Genomic DNA, 23101 nt, shown 5'->3' on the forward strand with positions numbered 1-23101 from the left:
AAATTAAAAAAAAAAGAAAAAAATTTTTTTTTTTTTTTTCAACTCACCCCCCCCCCCCCCCCCCCCAAAAAAAAAACATTTTAGCAGCTTCATAAATACAATCTCAGTTTTCCTGCACAAGTAAACAAAGTCATTGATGAGAGCAGTGTAAGTTATTATAGACTTCATTTCAGCACCAGGGACTCTCAGCACCGTGACCTATTAAACAGCCTGCTGCACAATGAGACCCAGTATTGGTTGGCGTGCCTCTCTCAAAATGGAAGGTATTGATTTTTAGATGGCACATTAAGGTCATCTTAATTGGGATTTATATTAACTACATTTTGTTGCATGTACACTGGGTTTCTTTCAAATGCTTGAACGTTTGGATGTAAACCCCATGAGGGAAAAAGAAGAAAAAATCTGTTTAGTGGAGGGCCGCTGGCCATTTATGATCCCTAGTTTAGGGATTCACAAATAATGCTGAGTATGTGCATGCATGGGTAGTGAATAGATACATAATTAACCACTAACATCTAATTAAGTAATTTGTTTCATGCTATTTTATTAAATTCAATAAGCTTTCCTTTTTTCGAAATCTATTTGCAATAGGGGTCACCTCTAGGAGAGGGTGAGACTCCTTCAATAGCAATAAATCTAAAGGTTACCATTAACCGTGACCTCTGTCTTCATAATGTCCCACTATGGAGTCATTAGTTCCGCCATAATGGATAGCCATCAGGATTAAGATTTCTCTGTACATCATTCCACTAGGTCACTTTAGAAGATCCTGGACAACATGTTTTTAAATATATAGTCACATGCTAACATAACAGTATGTGTGGCCCTGCAAGTCAGTAAGCTACACACACTTAGCATTTAGTCTCAGGCCATTTTTGGAATTTTGATGTTGGAAAATTATATGTATTATATCCAAGCATTGCGATGGTAAGTCCATCACATTTTACAACTTCATACTACACAACTTTATCTCTCGTAATCGGGAGTCTTGAAGTCGTGTTGTGTTTTTTGCACTACATGACGGACTGGCGATAGATCGTTCACCAAGAGGAATCCCAGATGAGTATGTCTGCTCTCCAAAAGCCCATTTGTCACGAAAACACACGGAAAAAGGGACAAGAAAAAGATGTAATACCATGCGCGAGACGGAATTTTTTGTCGTCATTCTTGTTGATGTTGTCTTTGGCACAAACTAGCTTGTTTCTGTACATCTTTTCTATCCCCCTTTCCTCTAGGTGCAACAACAACTTTGGTCCATGCAAACGCAACACATACAGTATAGTTGCTATTGTTACCCGTGTCTTGCGCTCTCATTGGCTGTAATGCCCCACAGGTCCAGATATTTATCCCGCTAGATATCCGGAATCTGTCTGCGATGCATCAACGGGCCTCTTGGCTCTCATAGCGCTCGAGCGGCGATTTGCGAGTGCCGAGGCCAACGCCGATTTGGCTTGGATCTGGGGCTTTTGTCGGGGAGCTCTAAAAACTCTCGATGAGTGGAAAATGAGGTTGTATAGTGTGAACTAGACATTACTGGACACACATGTTAGAAGTCATCGGTCTCTTGTGATAGTCACTGTGTCAATCTTTTTAAAGTGTTAATCTTTTTGTTTAAAAAAGGAATAAGAATGAGAGCATAAGATTATGCAGATAAACCATTTAACCTGTCTGTTGAGGGACATAGGACATTTTTTGTCTTCCTTGTGTCTTTGCTACTTGTTGGGTTTGATACAATAATCATTAGCCGCGGGTAAACTGTGCCATCATCTGGCACCATGCTATTACCTCTGTTTATAACCAAAGCAGAATACATTACAAAAGATCAAAAGTCAAGACAGTACAGTAGTGGTTGTGATTTTATGTAATTAACTAAAATACACACATACATGATGTGTAGTAACAGGTAGATTTGCTTAGCATTTTCTGAAAGCATGACTTATCCTACACAGACCCCACCAGTGTAGGTGACAATGTGGAAGTATATCCCACAGCCGTCTCATTTTCATGGCAACAAGCACAGAGTGATGATTGACAGATTTCCCAAACTAATCATTTTCTGGTGCCTGTTTGTCAATGGTTTGTTTCATGTATAGGCGGGGCTGCGTGGGAAAAATGACATGGAGCCTGCTATCACGCAACAGAGCGGTTTGCTTATGTGTTTGCATCCGCATGGAGCCTACTGGCATGAAGCACTGGAGCCAAGGATCTGCCCCGAAGACATGAATGATTTTGATGTCCATGTTCTCATCACACCAGCAGGATAATCTACAGAAGACATGGTGTGTTCCTTTGAGTTTTGTATTATTCAGGTGCTTAAGATACTTGTTCTGTTCCAGTGGAATGTGTATTCTGTGTGGGAAGACGTAGAGGATAGCTGGCAGCATACTCCAAATAAATCAAATTTGGTTTGTTAAAAAAGACAAAATGGGATTTTCATGAGGAAGGGTTGATCACCAGTGCGTACTAGCTTAGCATGCTCATAACGGTAAACCATCAGATGAGTAATCTCTTTTGAGTTACATCATATAATTCTTATAATGGTATAATGGTGGCTCTTGGGATTGGAGTTTTTCAGCCATTGCTGAAACTCAATCATCAATCGTAGATTGAAGATAACAATTGGTAGATCCTGAGATGCTGATATCACTGTGTGCCAAGTATTCAGGCATGTTGGTCGATTCACCAACAAAGTCACCAGAAAGAATTTGCTTATTTGTGTGCATCCTTTGGATAGCAGATCTCTCCAACTCATTGTGTCTTTTCACACCAAAATTCCAAAGCTCCTCTATCTGGCACGGGCATCACCAAATGACCGGAGCCCAATCTGCGGCGAGCATACTGGCGATTGCCCGCAGTGGCGTATTTGTGGCAGTTCAACAGTCTTTTTTGCAAATGTGTCAAATTCCATTTTGTTTGGAGTACACTGCCAGCCGAAGAGGGGGAGGAAGCAAGAGCATGAGAGAGTGAATACGAGAAGAATGAATCAATGAGTGTGTGAGGGAGAGCGGGAGAGGGAAACACAAAAAGAAAATAGCATTGCTCTCATTGGCAGGACCAGACTATCCAGCCAGGCCTGACACCTCATCTCAAAGCATCAAAGCATGATGGAAAAATACCAGTGTTCACAGAGTGTACGTGTGTCTGCTGTGACCAGACAGTGTTTTCACTACAGATGCCCTTACAGCTCACATGGCCCATTGATAGATTATTGGAACATGTCTAGCATTTCTGTTTTAGCCTCTACAAACCAACAACTCCCCTAAGGGACCGACTCCGATCCCCTCTCTTAATGGAATTAAATACCCACAATACAAGCTAACAAGTTATGAAAAAGGGCCTATAATAACAAGTACTGTACAGTCACGATAACAAAGTAAGAATACAGAATGATGTCTTATAGGTTGTTTTATACAACTGTGTCCACATTCTTTACAAAGTTAAACCATTTGTTATACAGCGATTAATCTCTATGTTAGGTAGGGTTCTGGACATCAATACAACAACTTCTATAGTGTCCTTGTGGAGCCTTTTTCCCATAGACACCATGTTTATCCAGAAATACAAAGTACAGATAAATCACTCAGCATCACTCAGCATTTTGGACTAAACAGGGATGCTGAGTATCCCTGTTTAGTCAGACAGTTACACCCTGTCTACACCAGCAACACATTCTCACTCTATCAAATACCAATGTTTAGTCAGTGGTCCTACGATTCAAACTGTGACGCCCTTGGTACCGCTTTACGTCTTTTCAAAATTAACTTCAGTTTTCACAGGAAACAACTTGGTTGAGTTTAAGAAAAGATTGTGGTTTGGATTAAAATAAGCATTTATGTTACGTAGTATAGAAGTCTATGTTATCTTCGCGCTAAGTAGTAATGTTACGTAACGTAGTTAAGGGGGCAACATTACAGAAGTGGTAAGTTTAAGTAATGTAATGTCAAAATAAGACTTGGTTTCACACTGGACACGTCCTAACCCAGAATAGATCATGGTTAGGGTTAAAATAAGTTTGTTTTGTAGTTAAGTAGGCTATGTTACTTTCACATAATGTGGTAAAGTTACGTAACATGGTTAACCCAAACATATGTCTCCTGGGTGAAAGTCCTGTGTAACAAAATGGCTTGGTTATGTTTAGGAAAAGATCGTGGTTTTGGTTAGGTTGTTACATAGGCTACGTTACCTGCACGAGATGTAGTAAAGTTACATAACCTATGATACCTAATGAAGTAGGCTACGTTATGCAAGTGATGTGGTAATACTACTTAACATTGCGTAACTTAAATTAAGTCAATGTTGACTTTTGGTTTCACAAGGGACCTGAACACCTGTTTCCTTGGTGAAAGTCCTATTTCATTTGGACCCAACCCCCTCCCTATGCAGACTTTACCACTTCCTCCTTTACTCCTGCCATAGCTATGGCCCCGTAGAGCATCATAGTTTGATGCGTGGGGTCACAGACCAGGCTGCCGTATTTGACGAGTTGGGAGTGACAACGGGCTGACACCAGACATGTTAGAGTAGAATTATTAAGTTGTTCTTCTCAGAAAAGTCTTCCATTTATTTTATCATGTTGCTATCTACGCTTGCTAAATACTGGCATGCACTTCTGTGGCAGGTGTAGACTGCCATATTGAATAAATGTTTAAGCATTGCATTAGATGTGTGTGAGATAGATGGCGGAAAAATGTAACTGAAACCTGTCCGGTGTGATGTCGTAGAACTGCCCGTTCTGGTTCGGAGTGTTATCAGCATTGCAGCAGCACTCAAATGATGCTGTTGAAGCATTTAGCAGCCAGGGTAGTATGTTATTGTTATTTATCTTACCGGCATGACTTGTAGAATTGTCCCATGTATTCACAAATATGAGGTAAAACCTGTGTTCTAAAATGTTAAAGATGCTAGATTTGCAAATAAATTTTTATTTTCAAAACCTTTCATCATTTTGTCACTTTTTTGGACAAATTGGTAGGATTTTACTAACGATCCTTCTCCAAGTTCACCTCTTGGCATTTCAGTGCTACATTGCTGTTAGCATTTTCAACATGATTATTTTTCTCCATGATGATTTCTTTAACTTAGTCATGCCACTGTTTGCCAAGTAAAGTACGCTGTGTGCACCTTGGGTCCTGCCAGGCTGCTGGACACTGTTTCTTGTTGTCTGGTGTTAAGGGCCTGCTCTTGTGCTTCATTTTTAGTGACTTGGTACAATCCTGGTCCAGCCTTCTCCTCTATCGTCAACTATCTGCCAATGGAACACTCTAGACCCGTCTTTAACTTGCTCTTCCATAGCCCCTACTTGCTGTACTCAGGTTTCATCCTTCGAAGGCACCATTTAGATGTACTCATAGGTGGTTCTCAGGACACTCGTCTTGATAGTGGTCTTGCCCTACCGTTCTCCTTCCTGGGGTTGCGCAATCTCCCTCGGAGTCCATCCTTCTTGCCTTGTTTTCCATGACTTGATGTTTGGAGTTGTCCCACCTTACTAGACAATGGATATACAATTTCTGGTATGTCTGGCTTGGATCTACATATTTCTGTTGATGTGGCATTTCACTACAGTCTTACACTTTCTCTATGACATCCTTGATTCAGGGCCCCATTTTGATAGTGAAATGCTTAAGGATAAAGCTGCCCTGCGTGTATGTGTGGCCATCTGTTAGTTCAAGCCATTCAGTCCCAGTAATCTTCTCTCTTTTTTTCAACCACAATTGGCACATGTGGTCCATGGAGGCTAATAGTAGTCCTATTCTTGAACTATATTCATAATCACAAAACAACTGGGAAGGTTGAAGCTAATGCAGAAAAGCAGAAAAGGATAGGGCACTGCCTCTGTATATGGCACGATGGATGCTACCTTTGGAAAATAAGTGTTCTTTACTTTTCTTGATGCTTCAGATAGAGAGAGACTTTAATGTCTCCAAGGATGGAATTTGTTTCCACAGTATGTGGACGGTATTCTGTATCTGTGTCTGATTGGGAGTAGCATAAACTATTGGATGAGGCGGTGACCAAGTTTATGTTTTATGGTAACAGCTATAAGTGTGATAGCTCTGGTATTGAGATTCACAGAAGATCACGTCTTAAGCCATTTTCTCATATCAACTCCGGACAAACACTGATTTGGACTTTTCCATTCTCACATACAGCTCCTCTAGTATATTCAGTGTTGCAGTGTTCTATTGACCGCCAGATATTGAAGATGTGTGTTGCATCGAATTAAAAGCTAGCTTGTTGCCAATTAAGGCACTACTCGAGACTGGTGTGGTTGGTCCTATAGTTGTTAGTTTCAGTTTTCCTTCACGTATTGACACTTGCTGTATATCTATTCAGTAATTGGATAGCTGGATGGTGGTCTTTCTTTGCCATCGTCTTTTGTGACATTGGTCACTGCTTTTATGGTGTGTTATTTTAGTCTGGCTACCAGTTAGAAACCCCTGTTTAGCAGTCTCAAAAGCCTCCATTATGGACCATCAACTGTGCGACTGTCTTTGAGCTAGCTTACTGAACTCTGTGTTGGACTTCAAGTACAATTTGCAGTCTCCTGCTCATTATACTTGTATTGATATCTCTCATAGCTAGGGCTGGGTACCATTGGAAAATGTTCATCATCATCAGTGCCAATGCAAAACCTCAGTGTTGCAGACAATATCAAAACATTACTGTGTCTGTTTATGTGCAGTTGTGGCACAGGGGTGAAGTTCCTGTCCAAAGACCTGTGGTTCCATTTAGAGTACCAGTAACTCCAGCTTGGTCTTGTGTTTCAATGAACACATTTTGATATGTTCATGGATGTCCATGCCAGTGCACTCCTTCTGTCCGGTTGGGGCACCTGCACACTGATGTCAGAACCGGAGGGGGATAACGTGAATCATCCATGCTTTACTCCCTCCCAATACAATGCATAATTGGCAGGTGAAAAGAAGCAAAGAAGAAACGGAATCACGTTAACCTATTTTTTTTTATTCAAAACATTCAATCAATGGGGGCAATTTTCAGCACTTCACATCTTTTGAAATTCATGTCAACAAAATGTTCCCAAAATTCAAAAACTATTGAGACTCTATACCCAGCCCTACCTATATGTTATTGTATGTTTTCATATTTTGTTGTATATTATCATATTGTATCACTTTTTTTGAATGGCTTCTTATGTTATGTTGCATGTTTCCTTTTAGCACAAGCTTGGTTTATTTAATTTGATCACACTGTACTGCATCATGTATTAATGCATTGTATCTAAACTTAATTAAATGCAAAGATCTTCATAAGAGCAAGCATCTTGTTTTTGTTTTCCTCGGTGCAGATCCCTAACACCTGGCACCTTTAGACTCTTGCTCAATATTATTAAATATTAGTTTGATTTGGTTAGAGGTCACTTTTCTGCCAGAACACTTGCGGAAGTTTGTGCACTCACTCCAGTGATCTTCACCCTATCTGATTACCCAACACATGTAGCATTTTATGTACCTTGATGTATCTTATTTGGATGTAGTTACTGTATTCGGCTTTCAGGGCATATGAAACAAATGTGTTCAAGGCGTTCTCCATTTGATCTTGTCTATTTAACTCTGTGAATTCTTTAGCCAAGCTCAGGACAAATGCCAATGTTTGTAATGTGGAGTGGGTATCAGAGGGTATTAGTGTATGGATTAGGGGGCTGAGGGTATGGATTTACAGGATTTATGGGAAAAGACTTAGGGATCAAGATAGGTGCCAGTCTTCCACTTCCTGTGTCTGTTGTCATTAATCTGTTTTTGGCCCAACTTTCTGTCTGTTTCTGCCTCTTCAGCCTGTCTCATCTAGTTTGTTTCCCTCTGTCTTGCATTTCTTTAGCTCTTCTGATTCATTCATCCAGCTTCCTTTGCATATACAGTATCTCTATGCTTTCTTCCTTAGGGCGCTCTCACAAGCCAAAGTCTGTTTGGCTAGTCCGAATCAGAGTGAAATCAATACTATTGGTTTGTTTTCTATTTAGCCTGATTCAGTCTCACACTGCACAAATTAAAGCGGACCAAATCTCAAGAACTGCCACTTCAATGTATGGAGTTGCGGACTTTGACATGTTTTTGTAGACTTCATCTGGCATATTCTGTATGTTCGGTTGAGAAGTCAAGCAAACATTCTGCAGAAGTCCTAGTCAGTCCTATCACACTCATGTTGTTTATCTGTACCCATCTTAGTAAATGCCGGCAGCCTGCGTTTTGGTTCACTTCCTTTTAATGGGTCTAATCTAATCTCACTGCAATCGAACCACACAAGGGTTTGCTTGGAAACTGTCCAAGACCACCTCTCGCAATAGGTTTTGGACCGGTTATTTTGGTCTGCCCCAGAGTGCGATTACTTACTCTCACTCACAACTGCCCAAACAAACCGCACCAGAGTTACATTAAAATGGACTTAAGGTTGACTTGAGAAAGCGCCCTTAATCTAATTCAGCTACATGGCACGTCTCTCTCCTGGCAATCATCTGTGGTCAGTTCTTTCAGATTGATTCAAAATGTAGTAGTCTGTCTTTGTGTTCATGGTTTTGTCACCTGCAGTTTTTTTCTTCTCCTGTCCTGCTAGCTATAAACAAAAACAACTGTTATCCAGGCGGCTATATATCTGAAGAAGCTTGTTTGTTGCTTTGAATCAAAAGATGTGCACTCTGTGTTTCTGCACCAACCAGAATTTGCCTCCTGTAAGGAATTCCTTGGTTAGAACAGTTCTTGAGCTCAATCCTGGTTTAAGAAAAATAAATACAATCTACAATAACCTCTCCCCCACTTTGTATCTCATCAGTTATTTCAAGATGAAGATCGATACCAGCCTGACTATGCTCCAGCTCCCAGAGGCCCTGTCCCAGGCAGGCCTTCAGTTCTCTGTGGCCACTGAGGAGGATTTTGATGAGATCATGGCCATGAGCCAGAACATCTATGGTGGCCTTGATTACCTGCCCACTCGATACACTGACTGGCTACAGGAGACCAACCGCACAGTCATACTGGCTCGCAAACAGGGAAAAGTGGTAAGTTCAATGAATAGCATGAACATATTTTAAAGTTATGTGTTTCAGAAAAGGCAGAATTGTTATATTACAGAAGTCAGAGCAAGTATGAAATTATTGAGACTAGATTTGTCTCAATGTGATGGTAAGGAATTTCATGACTTCCGGTTTGAAGGAATTAAGAAAACTTTGCAGATGCATGAACTGGGCAGATAAAGCTGAAACTATGTTTTCTGTGTCCATTTGGCCAAGATAGTCGACGTGATGTCCAGTAAGGTAGCCCAAGTGTCCTTCTCTCCAGCTTGTCTTGGGGTATCCCAAAGTATTCCAAGGGCAGATGGGATATGCAATCTCCCCAGCTTGTTCTGAGTTTCACTGGGTTCCCCTCGCAGTTGAAAATGGCCAGACTACAGCCAAAGGAAGGTGTGGAGGAAGCATCCCAATCAGATGCCTGAAGCGTATCTGAATCCTTTTGACAGCTTTTGTGGTTCTTCTCTGAGCTCCTTACTCAAGGGTGAGCCCAGCCGCCCTGTGAAGAAGAATCATTTTGGCCGTTTGAATCCGAGGCCCCATTCTTTCGGTCATCATCCAAAGGTCATGACCAAAGGTGAATTTTGGATTGTCCCAGTGTGCACTGGGGGTCTTGACCTGATGGCAACAGCAAAACCACATCATCTACTTTTTGCAGATGATGTGTTTCTTAAGTTATGTTGCTTAGTCTGCTGCCACCGCAACACAGATAGACACAGGAAATGGGATCGTGCTCTGTGCTGAAATAAATATGTTTTTGTCTCCTAAATCTCGTAAACAGGTCATGCAGCTCTGCCCCAGCTACAGGAATGATATAAAGTTCTAAAAAGGACATGTCAATGTGATTGTTTCTTTAGTCCGCCTTCTTCTGTGATACTCAACAGATTGCTCTGGAGTCTGTGTGTGTGATTGACGATGGGGAGACTATGCTGGTGGAAGGTCTACGTGTCGCCCCTCAGGAAAGGGGAAAGGGTGTGGCAGGAGTTCTGCTTCGCTTTTGCTGCGAGCTGGTCAAATCCAAGTACCCTGATGTTAAAGTAAGCCGCTTGACCCGTGATGATCAGCTTGGACCCAAGGACTTCCAGAAGTATCGTCTCATAACCAAGCAGGTACCAACAACAAAAGAAGACATTCTGTGTTTTGGTCTGTGCCTATGGTTTATGAATGTTGTTAATGATCAACATGCAAAATGCTATAAGCTTGCTTTCAGTCAGTGTGTTTACTTTTATGGTACTTTGTGAGCTCATACATTGGCTTTCTTCTCACAGGGTATTCTGTTGCTACGCTTCAGAGCTGAAGACCTCAAGCTCCGTCTGTCTGAGCTTGGTCAGGGTGGAGACATCCAATCCTCTCTGTCCACCTCCTCCAACCTTCCTCCATTGCGTCTTGACCATACAGCTGTCCACCGGCTGTATCTGACCACTGACCTGATGCATGGGGTTCTTCCTAATGCCACCATCATTCAAGACTGGCAGCCTTTCAAGCTTCTGCCCAGTAACATGGCTATCCTACTGAAGAAGGACATTGACTGGATGGTAGATGATGTGTCCAACCCTACTGTGGCCAGCCTCTGTACCTTCCCTTTCAGGGTGCCCATTGGAGATGACTGGTAATTGTTTTTTTTTTTATTCATAACTGTCCATAAGAAAGTATACAATAATGTAGTGGGGTGCACTGCTTTCTGCCATAGCATCTTTTGATAGTACCATGTGGGTGCCAGAGTTGTCCATTTATTAGGTACTACACATAGTGACTTTAAGATACTTGTAACTTTAAAAAATTAATAGTTATTCAAAATAATACATTATTTTCACTGTAACATTTTTGTTGAACCAGGTATTACCTGAACATTGACATGTTCGGTAAAGACCTGGACCTGGTTCGGCAGCAGTTCTTGTGCCACCTGCAGCGCCACACTGCCACCCTGAAGGGTCACGTGATGTGCCAGATGTTCCTGGACCCACCACTCTGGAAGTCCATGGCCGAATTCTGCCACAACACTTTGAGCGTGGAGCTGGTGAAGGAGTACACCGTGCAATGCGTGGTGGAGTCAGACGTCGTCTAGTTACAGAGGGTGGATGGAAATGAGTAGAAGATGAAGGAGCCAGAAAGGAATGAAGACAAGGGTCTAGACAACAAGGAATGGACACAACTCAATTACACTTAACATAAAAACACAACCCTCTGTACAGAGGAAATAGAAACCAAGCAAACTAAATGTAGTTTCTACAAAACAAAACAACTTCCAAGAGTGCAGTAAGATTTAACAATACACAAATAAATACAGGGTGTGGACATAAAACCATGAAAAAAACATGAAATCAATAGGTCTGTTACAAATACATTTGTAAAAATGATAATATTCAATTGGTGTTAGAGGTGTTGATACAACTTTATAGTCATTTTGAAGTACCATTTTAATGATGTAATTTTAAGGTGTACATAATATTTTGTACCCCTAATGTATTTAAAGAAGGGGAACTAAATAACACAAACCTCCGTTAGGAGAGGTCTTCACAGGTCAGCACTTTTGTACTGGATCAAAAACAGACCCATGGAAACTATGACCAAACCCAAAGTTCCTCTTTTTTTTTGACTGATCCAAGAGCAGTCAGACACAAAGTCAGTCAGTGTAAATTTTTTTTTGTACCAAAACATCACTTTTATGAATGCTGATATGACTGGACCCTAAAGCAGTCCAATGCAACAACACTACAAACTATGGCCTGAAAAGTGACTATAGAGTTGAATCATCACCATATTAGCTTATCTTATGATTTATTACAATGATTACAGGTTTCTTCTTTATTATGTCCACCCTCTGTATGTTTCATGACAAGGGAAGATGTAAAAAGAGTGATGAGCTTGGGGAGGCTTTCTCACAACGGTAGCAGTGATGTAACCTAAAACCTAAAAACAGTCAACATGCAAATGATATTCTTTAAAGACAAAAATGTAAGTACCCTGAGGGCATCTCAAACCTTTCACCTTTGTTCTTTCTGTAAATACGAACCTTCTAAATATGTACACAAGCTGAGTTGGGTTACTAAATCTGCACAACTCTGAAGGCACTTTATTAAGATTATACAGACAGGTTTTGTCAACGTTAGAATGAAAAGGAATAGTTCAGGATCAAATAAGGGTAATTTACAGATCCCATCCCTCTTATGTTGAGGGTTGCATCTATTAACTAGCATTTCCTTCGGAAAATCAACAAAAAATCTCTGCAGCAACAACAACGTTATTGAAATGAACATGCTCAGTCACAAAATGGCTGACAATTTATCCTTTGTTATGGTCAAGCTTTTGTCTTAGCTTTTGTCTTTTTATTATTTCAAATATTTTATTGTATATATATATGTTACTAATTTAATATGTTCACTTAAATGCTGCAAAAAGATTTTAACAGAAATGATTAACTTCTGAAGCTGTAAGTGAAATCTAGGCTTACTTTTGTAGATTGCTAGCATAATGCCAAACAAAATGCAACAAAATAGTGTTCTCTATGACTATACAAGAGCAGTGTTAAGAGAAGCTTTGGCCTTGTTAGAGCAAACTAATCTCTAGTTTATTGTCCAGACATGAACAGAATATTGTGGATTATACCATGGCCAACTGGCTAGTGTCCATTCAAATGATAACTGCATAGCTGTAGGGATGGCGGTTGGTGTAATGGTCCACCACTTTTTTCTAGAACAAAATATCTTGACAACTACTGGATGGACAATATGAAAGGCCCCCGGAAGATCAATCCTAATGACTTTGTTAGTCCCCTGACTTTTTACAACGCCACTAGTAGGTTCAAGTTTTTATTTATCCAGTCAAATGTCGCAACATACATGAATCGGAATAGCCCACAATTTAGTCCAAAATTAGTACACACATTCATGTTCCCCTCAGGATAAATTGTAATGACTTTGGTGATCTTCTGACTTTTCATCTAGTGCCACCATCAGGTCAACATTTCCATTTGTCAAATTTTTTGAGTTTATGACCAAATACCTGCAAAACTAATGACATTCCCATCTGCCTTAGCTCTAATTTTATTTAGTAAATGCTAATTCAGCATGCTAATATGCCAAAGTAAGATGGAAAACACGGTAAACATTAGACTTTCTTGTCATTGTTAGCATGCTCACAACGACAATGATACATTAGTATTTAGCTCAAAGCATCGCTGTTGCTACTACAGTCTCACAAAGCTGCTAGCATGACTGCAGACTTGTTTTTTTTGCTAAGTGGCCATGGTATAAGCACAATACCAAACACTGTTGTGTCTCCATTTACAAAATAAGGAACTTGGTGGAGGAAACGATGCTCTACTCCACACTCTGTCCTCCACCTTCATGTAGTCCATTATCACCTACATATTAACCTCTACTAGTGGCATCATAGCTACGTCTGTGTACTGGTATTTGATACCTTTTAAGTATCTACCAAAATAACCCAGTACCAAGTAGTATCAACAATGAGTCAGACCTGCAATTGATACTTATTGTATCGTTTTGCTCGCAGCCAATCATCAGGTGTTATTAGCCCACTACTGCAGCAGCTACAACCCATACAGACAGGATTTCATGCCTGCACACAACTATGAACACAGAGATATCTGAGCTGGCAGCAAGTAGCTCACGGTGCTAACAGTGCTAACAACGGCAACAGGCTGACAGAGCTAACAGTTACATTAGAGCTAACAATAACCTGGGGAGGTGGGCATTACACTTTCACAGCAACATGGTCCTGCCACCGTGGGTCGGGGGATGGCATTATCAGCGGTAACCGCTGAGCAGGCCTAAAACTGTCTTTAACATTTTTTGAGTTTTCTCTACTAATTAATTGCTCATTTGGCATTAAACTGACACCATATTGAGCAAACTTAGCACCGCACACACACCCGTTACACTCTAAATCTCTCTTTAAATGCCCATGTAGAGGGTGGGACACCATTAGTCTGATTAGTCTAGTACAGAAATATCTTGTATGAAAAACATCTCAGTTTGTACAAAACTATTTAACCTCCCCATTGCCTGGACCAGTTTGTATCTTGACTTTAACCCCCTTCTTCTTCGGGTATGCAATTTTCTAGGTGTGAGGATGACTGGGCCTATTTTCTGAAGAAAGCTAAATGATGAGTCAAATCCTTTCAAAGTTTAACAAAAAGGAACTAAATGATTAAATAGATTCAACTTTTTTAAATTATTAATATTCAAGGAAGGACCTATTAGAGTGGTCATCATCCTCAACATATACCACGGAGCATAACAAAATAGGATGACAACTATCTTTTCACCCTATTGTTTGTAACCAAAGAAAGTCACCACTCATCTAAACTGATGCCCTTTCATTTGCTGCCAGGAGTAAAGTGAAGATAAGATAGATTAGAGGGCAATGGGTGTAATTATTTTTACAGCTAGTTTTTTCATGATCGCAGTATATTTTTCGTAATCTATTTATAAAAATCTCTTGTTTTATTGTGAGCAAAGAATCATTATTTTGTGATCTTGACATAACATAACCCAAACTGTGTTCTCATGATTCTGATTCTGATATAACTTGTGTAATCAAGGACTGCCACAAACATTGGGCATTAGCAGATAACACTATTAGTTATTAGTGCACTAATTGCAGGGTTTACCTACTAGGGGACCCTGGTTCTAAAATATGCAGCTGAGCCCCTACTAGCCTGAAAGTACGAGGGTCTATAGCTGGATTTTAGGGGTCCAAGGCAGAACCTCAAGATTAAATAATATGCTGTCTGATCATGTCAGCTGATATTCTGCTTTGGTAGCTCATATTCTGGAGTACCCCAAAACAATTTAAATTACCCTAATTACCCCTACAATATCTTCCCTATAATATATCTACGTATATTTGCTTGATAGTGTGCCCATGGTAGTAGATAAGTAGAGTAGTTTCATTAAACATTCTATCCTATAATATCCCTAATAGTATCACTAGTTGCAAAGATAGTTTTCCAGTGGTAGGAAATGGTTTACAGTATAGTGACTTTGTGTCAGCTGACAAATAATTCCTATCTATCCATCCATCCTGGTCGCAGTGACAGCTGGCTAAGCAAGGTAGCCCAAACATACCTCCATTAGTAACATCTCCCAGCTAGTCCTGGGGGTTCCCAAGGCATTCCCCAGTCTGATGGGATATATATTCCCATCAGTATGTTCTTTGTCTGTACTGGAGTCTCCTCCTAGTTGGACATGCCTGGATACCCAGTAAAAAAAAAGGTGTCCAAGAGGCGTTCAGATCAGATGCCTGAACCATGTCAACTGGCTCCTTTTGATGTGAACGAGCAGTGACTCTGCTCCAAGTTCCTTCCAGATGTCTGAGTTCCTCACCCTTTCTTTACAGTTGAGGACAGACACCCTGTGAAGAAAACTTGTGTATGGCCGATCACATTCTTTGGGTCATTGCCGATCATTGAGGGTTGGGAAGTAGAGCAACTCGTAGATGAAAAGTTTTGCCTGAACCATGACAGTCCGGTACAGTGCCGACATCACAGTTGATGCAGTACTGATTTGCCTGTGGATCTTGTGTTCCATCTTGTCCTCACTTATCCACAGATAAGCCAGTCAAGAGAATTCCTTGATTTTCGGCGGTAACACTCTCTCAAGCTAAAGTAACCAATGACCATCATGACAGTTGAGGTGAAGGCTGGAATGTAGATGAACCGTTAAAACCAGTTCTTGGCTTTCAGGCTCATGTCCCTCTTCACCAAGATAGTTTAGTAAATCCATCTTTCACTCACTTTGAAACAAGACCCCAAGCTACCTGATACTCTATTTTTATGCTGGCAGCTCATCACTCCCATCCCAGAGTGAGCAATCCGACATTTTCCAGTAGAATACCATGACTTCATTGGACTTGGAGGTGCTAATCATAGTTGAATTGCCACACATGAATTTCCCCCATTTTTCTTCTAAATGATCATCAGAAGTCAGTTTGGTAGGTTTTGTTAATTTTGTTGTCAGGAAAAAACAAAGCTTGTTCATTTTGATCTGTTTCTTGTAATTTCAAGAGACAGAACAACAATCATCTTAAATGTGCGTTACTGCCTTCTGTATGAAGATGGAGAAATGTACATATGCAGCCCTTCTCCAAACACACACACAGTCGTGTTTTCATGACTTTTGAGGACATTGCATTGACTTTTATTAATTTCCTGGAGACTTACCCTAACCCTAACCACAATCGCTACCACCTTAATCCTAACCTTTATCCGAACTGTAACCTTAACCTTACTTTAGCCTAACCTTAAACCAAGTCTTCACCCTAACATGTAATGATTTACGTTACAGGGACATGCATTTTGTCCCCATAAGGACACACTACCAGTTAGTAGAGTTAAATCTAACCAGCTGAGTAATCTTTGAAACATACTCTATACAATTAGCTAGATACTTTCCTCACAATCAAATACACCCTCTGTTAAGTTTCACATAACCCTAACATAGCAAGTAGGAGTATCCTTCAACACATTATGATAAATATACTCATTCAATTATTTTTTTTGTCTTGTCATAATATGTAATACATGTAAATACTGTAACTTTTGCTGGAAAGTCACTGGAGCTTGTGAGAGGCCAGAATGAAGACTTAATGTTAACACTCAAATGGCCAAAAAGCGTAGGATGGCCTCATTCAGAGGAAACAAACAGTGGCCAGTCGTGAATTTATCTCTGAGAACATGTCAGCCCATCAATGATCACCTTACTTTTTATATGAATAAAACTTTCTATTTTCAATGTTCACTCAGTGCGCCCTGCTGCCACTTCACTTTGAGCACCATTTCAGCATGCGCTCTCTTGAGTCCTGCTATTATCAGCCTCACAGCAGGCAAAAGACATTAGAGATCTGCCATTTGTCCACTAATCTGGTAGATGGTTCAGGTTTTAAGATTTCTGGCCTTTTTCTTTGTAATTTATTCAGTCGGGGGAGGGGGGGTCATTGTTTCTAGACTTTCTTCCCCATCTACAAATCAACAATGCCTTGTGAAACTTTCATCCATCTAAAGGCCTCAGTATGCTTCAAAGAAAGTAGGTTGTACTAGAAAAGTGTTTATAGCTGTAACCAATTGCCACACCTGAAGGCGGGGCCAAAAAGCCTGCCATCATAGCATCTCTTTTTAATAACTCTGTCTTTTGCGTGTCTTTGTAGTCTGGATGTAATGACTCATATAAAAAGCTATACGCTTAACATCCCCCCCGGTCCCACCATCAGAAAAGGGCTTCCAGACACTTAAAAAAGTAATTTCTTTACAGCATACTGAGGCCTTTAAGTTCAGTTGACTTGTAAATCCATGAAGTTTTTTGTGTACCAACACACTTCTTTTTACCCCTCAAGTTGCTAGGGTCATGGCAATCCTAATAAATTGGCCTGGTCAGTTTCAATCAATTTGTGCTGCCATTTTGAGTTTTGTCATTTTTGAATTTTAGTACTTAATATAGATCCATTGTTGTTCTCCTTTTCCAGCAGTTGACTTCATCACATGTGAAAGAAAGCATCTTTTGGATGCTTTTATTATCAGCATTTTGACATTCCAAACCATTTGAAATGAATCTGGCAGAAGCTGTACCTTTTGTTTCTGTGTTTCTTTGCCTTGTTGATATTCCAAATTGTTCATTATCACCTACAAGTCCTCAATGCACATGCTTACATAATTCCCTCTAACACCAGAGCCAAAGGTGATGAGACTCCTTCAAATGTCTGAGGTCTTTAACTGGAAGTGCTTCACATATTAGAACAAGTTTTTGCCACTGAGTTCTGCAGATTGAGATCAATCCAACAGATGTGGTTTGATGAATTTCAGTGATCAGCATTTTAAACTTGAAACAGTTAAACACACAAAAATGAGCTCATTCAACCCAAGGCTTAGGAGTTTATGGCAGAATTGTGCTGAATGATTTGTACTCAGCCTTATGCATGTCTGCTTAGCCCCCAGATTTTGACATAAAGTTTGAAATTGGACTTGGCATAACTGCAGTGTGGTTTTGTATGAACGAACAACACATAGGCCAACAGAGGTCTTGAATTAACCCTTTTTAATAAGATTTATTTTTTAAAGTCATACTTTGCAAAGCATTTACAACATTTAAACTAATAGTTTTATTAATGTTAATACTAATTAAGTATTCTATTCATGCCTTAAAGGTCATTTCTAAAGACAGTATTTGAGGGTTGGGAAGTACTGTCTACAAGGCTACAAGATTGTGAAAAAACAATATGGTGTTCATCCTTCAGCATAATATATTCTTGATTTTGAAATAGCTCTTCAGGACTCAACGTATATTTTGGTGTGGCATAGTATTAAATCTCAATTTATTAGCAACTTGATTAGACTTGATGGTTTTATTAGAAGGTGAGGGCTGAAACACACTTCTCTGGGCTTTGGTTGTTGTGTCTTTTAGACTGATTTTGGGTATGTTAACATGTTTTACCTTTCCATTTCAGAGGCAGTGGCGCTCTTCTCTGCTTAGATCTGCAGAAATCAATGGTGTTTGGTTAAATGTAGGCACAGAGACTACTTGGTTAGGGTGAAAATATTGCGGTTGGGTTAAAAACAACTACTTCGTCAAAGTGTGGGAACTTTTTCAAACAAAGAGAAATTTGGTTTAAAGAAACAAGCGTTAAGTTTTGGTAGGGAATGGAAATGAACAGCGGTCACTTGTGTCGAAGCCAGACACTTTGTTGCCCCGCCCTCTACCCTAACCTCCATACCTCCAGGTATTGAAAATGTACAATAACAATAATTAAATGTACCGCTGCCATTGCTCCCGTACAGTCATAATTCACATGTTCAATAGATGTCCTCAAACGGTAAATATTGTATTAAGCATTTGAACAATTTATGCGGACGTTTTTACTGGGAGGACAGTCTTAAGGGATTTTTCACAACCTGATAATCCAAAAGTCCTGTGTAGAAATGTTTTATTACTGCTTTATAAAGCATGTATAAGTGATTTATTAACCATTAACAAAGCCATTAGTGACAACTTATAAAACTGCACCATTGTCTAATAGAGTACCATTCATAAGGGGTTTATGCTACCATACATCTAGAGGGGGCACGCATCACCAGCATGTACAAGTGAGGGATTCTAACACAGTGGATGTATTTGATGCTGAGGAAAAAAAGGTTAGATTAAAAGGGTTCGAAAACTCAGTTACAGACCCCAGTAGCGCCACCCAATCCCATTAATCAGGGAAAGTATCTTCAGCCATGAAGTCTCAGACGTGTTTCCACATTTCGTGTGTGCTGGATGCTTACTTCTATATATTGACAATACAGCACACAAATATACAATATGTTCAGTAGATACACTGGATTTATGCATAATATTTCTTCACTGGATGTTGATGCATTGTGTGCTTGAGGGAAGCTCTAAGAAGTGCCAAATTTCATGACTGCTAAACTTCCATGTTTGTCAATTAGCTCACGAATATTTATGAAAATGCAGCAAATTTCTAGAGTTTTTATTTGCAACATTAGCTTTAGTTGGAAAGTTGGGTTAAATGTTTGTCTTTTTTTCCGTAGCCCCACAGTACACAAAAATCAAAGGTGATATAACCAGTGGTTGAATGTGAAGCTGAATTGAATTATTGAGTTTTTGGGGTTACTTATAGCACTTTGTTTGAAAAATGTTATCATTGTATACGTTGTATACAAGTGAATAAAATGCTAACACATTGTGCTGCAGACCCTATACGCATTATAGGGTCAAGTGTTATATTAATATATGTTTTATGACTCACTGTACAAGCCATTGAGTTAGTGGGTAAAGCAGCATGCACTTTAGTTGTCTTTGGCAATAATAGATATAGCTCCCATCTCCTGTAAAGTAGCATTGACTTCAGTGAAAAACCCATGTTCTTGTCGCACATCTTGATGTCCAGAAACAATCATCCAGTGCCATGTGAGATAAGCCTTTCGGTTTGACAATGTTTCTCCAAAGCTGAACCATTTGACAAATGACATGTAGAGCAGTTTGTACATCAGTATACCGTGGCATTGAAAATAAGACTATATTTTAACAACTATAAGAAGTTGAAATGGCTGTGTTCTGAGGGAGTAATGCGGCTTTGGGTTAGTTAAGCCAAGAGATGATTAGTAATTTAGTATACTGGTTTTTAAGTACTTTACTTTATGTGAGTAATTCCATTTTGTGAGACCTTATACTTTTACATTTTAAATGGAAATATTGTCCTTTTTACTCCACTACATTAACCTGACAGCTGTAGTAACTAGTTACTTTAAAGACTAACGTTGTTACATGCAAAATATAAATAATATACACTGCTAGAGATTAAACTAGCCAGTGTGATGATAGTAATGTGTAGGCTTCAAAGATTTTATTTTAATATGCACTCGGTGATGCAAATCTTTATCTCTGTACATTTAATCTTTCTCTGTGCTTGATTTGTAGTGATTGCTTTATCATGGCTTGAATGGTAATGCCTTGGACCTCCAGAAGGGGGAACATGAACAAACCTTCCTCATTTGTTGTATTTTAAGTAAAGACAAGTGACGAGTCTGTGTTTTCTTTCACGTTATTTTCCTCCTTTTATAGGAATTGTTCAACATTTTTTGGAAATACTCTTAATTGCTTTCTATCCGAGAGTTAGCTGAGAATGTATAGGCCTATCAATATTACGTCTGTGCCTTAAAGAAATGGTTCAACTCTTATTTGCTTTCTTTCAGGGAGTTACATGAGAAGAACGGTATCAGTCATCTTTGTCATCTAACATCTTTGTGTTAAGATGGAGCTGGGTTCAGGGAGTGGTTAGCGTAGCTTAGCATAAAGACTGGAGGCAGGAGGAAACTGCTAGCCTGTTTCTGTCCAAAGCGTAAAAATAAACATTTCTGTGCAGTGCCGGTTAGCTCTGTACAGCCACAATTAGTGGTGTAATGGATCATAAAACAGTTTGGATCGGATCAGCACAAAAGAAAAAAGGGAGCATATATAACTTTTAGAGATCCCTGATCACGTTTTTTTGCCGCTGATACTAATCGTTGATCATTGATGACCCATATTGGATATACCCATATACAGATCCCTTTGTTGTTTGATTATAGGAGCTGGTCTACACGGTTCCATCCGTCATAAAAATCATTTGAACTGCTCTCTCTCTCTCTCTCTGAATTCTAAAAAGTTATCCTTTTTTACTTTGTTATCGTCATCTATAGTGTTTTTTTCTTCATAAAAACACAATTTAAATGATTAGAAAACAAAAGATTGTAATTTTATGGATTAAAACAAATCTTGTGATTAGTAGTTTTAGTGATGCTGCTTAGAGCTAGTGTAAATAGCTCATAATTAATCTCTAATATCTATTTATGTTGTTGTGAAAACATCTCTCAAGTTTCTCACAAACATTACATTTGACAAGATCACATGTAAACACATCATGATAACGTTATACTTTACCTCCGCCCAATACTCAATTTCACTGAACAGAGCCTGAACGCATCATGAAGTAACCGAACGGAACCTTCGTTCGTTAGCCGTTAGCAATGCTGACAACCTTACTAGCTCTTCTCCTGTCAATTTAAACATGGATTGGTTGTTTACAGTGTGTGTTCTAAATGCCGATGTCCTGAAAGCATATTTACTGAACGATCATCAGTAAAAACATTATTTCACACTGTGATTGTTAACCTTAAACTGTGTAATTAATCCGCGGTTCACATGAACAGTGAGGGGCAATTCGTACGGCTCACGGATCGACAGTGGTCCGTTACACCAGTAGCCACAATGGTACTAAACCTGGCAACCTCACAGACAAGTAGGAAAGCTGCGAACACTCGCTGCGAACACTCACTGCACCCGGCTGTTTTACAAAAAATATTTGCCTCGAAAAAAACACATTTTCTTTTTAATATGACTGTTTTTGTGCAAATTAAACAATCAAGATACAACATGTTAATGCGTAAACTTTAGCGGTCTTGTTAGGCTGAAGTGTTTTTTTGAATTTTGAACTGAGGCAGGCTCCATTTCCTCCTCCTTCCTTGTGCTAAGCTAAGCTAACAACATCCTGTCTCCAGCTCAGTACTTGACACAGACATGAGATTGATATCAATCTGAACATCCCACTCACTGAGAGAATGTAAATAACTATTTTCCAAAATGTGGAATTATTCTTTTAGGTAGGCCTACAGGGTCGTGAGTCAGGACAGGTTTAGCCTAGCTTAGCATTAAGACTTGGGGCAGGGGGACAGCTTGCCTGGCTCTGACCAAAAGTTAGACATAGATGAGTTCCTTAAAAATGTTGAACTATTCCTTGAAGGGTTTGACACCAACAGTATGTGGAGAAATGAGACATTTACAGAAACAGGTTAGTCCTAATGCAACAGTATTATAAAAATGTGAAAACACTCATGAGGACCCCTGATATTTTACTACATTTGATACTTTTTACTTGCATAAACTTCTGAGTGCAGTATTCCATTGTGGTACTGGTAGATTTACTTAAATAAAGGATTTATGTCCTTTTCCACTACTGTTTATTCATTCTGTGGCTATCGAACATAGTTTTCATGATTATAGTTTGATATGAAAGTATTTTTGTAGCACAACACTTGGATTGTTGTGCAGTGGCATGTGTATTTATAGAAAATATCCTCCCAAGCATATCAATAAATTTGAAGTCACAGAGAAAACTGTTCCTATCCTGTCCTACACAGAACAAATGCAATTCTCACTCTTTTTTTTCTGCAAATACACTTCACCTGAAAGTGGTGAGACCAATAATAGGAGTCTGTATGTAGAGAAATTTCTCACAAAAGTGACGAATGCAATTCATTTTGGTTGGTATTTGTGGATAGGAAGACACATTTGTGAACTCCACAAATTATCATATATATTTGCTAGCCACGCTAGCTTATCACTGAAAGTTAATGTTACTCTGATGGGCCGTGTTTTTTACCCTAACTTTTCAGCTAGTGCCAGCATCAGGTTTACATTTTACCTGCAAAACTAAAGACATTCCAATCAGCCTCAGCTGTACTTTATGTTTATTGCTAATAAGCAAATGTTAGCATGCTAACACACTACACTAAGATGGTAAACATTA

General features: G+C 39.5%; 1 protein-coding gene across 4 annotated transcripts in view; it reads left to right on the top strand.

Annotated features, from left to right (window-relative positions):
* nat16 (N-acetyltransferase 16) overlaps positions 1-20559 on the top strand; it is a 35369-nt gene extending 14810 nt beyond the window's left edge. Inside the window, exons 2-6 of one of the 4 annotated variants that reach the window (XM_031850805.1) lie at positions 2094-2279; positions 8785-9010; positions 9904-10128; positions 10288-10628; positions 10856-20559. In XM_031850805.1, coding sequence (XP_031706665.1) covers positions 2224-2279; positions 8785-9010; positions 9904-10128; positions 10288-10628; positions 10856-11084 — 1077 coding nt within the window. In that variant the 5' untranslated portion in view covers positions 2094-2223 and the 3' untranslated portion in view covers positions 11085-20559. The other 3 variants (XM_031850804.1, XM_031850807.1, XM_031850806.1) reach the window with 3 other exon arrangements.
* The last annotated feature ends 2542 nt before the right edge of the window (positions 20560-23101 follow it).

The sequence above is a fragment of the Anarrhichthys ocellatus genome, unplaced genomic scaffold (assembly GCF_004355925.1).
Source record: "Anarrhichthys ocellatus isolate YVR2014 unplaced genomic scaffold, GSC_Weel_1.0 scaffold11, whole genome shotgun sequence".
In the NCBI taxonomy this organism is placed as follows: Eukaryota; Metazoa; Chordata; class Actinopteri; order Perciformes; family Anarhichadidae; genus Anarrhichthys; species Anarrhichthys ocellatus.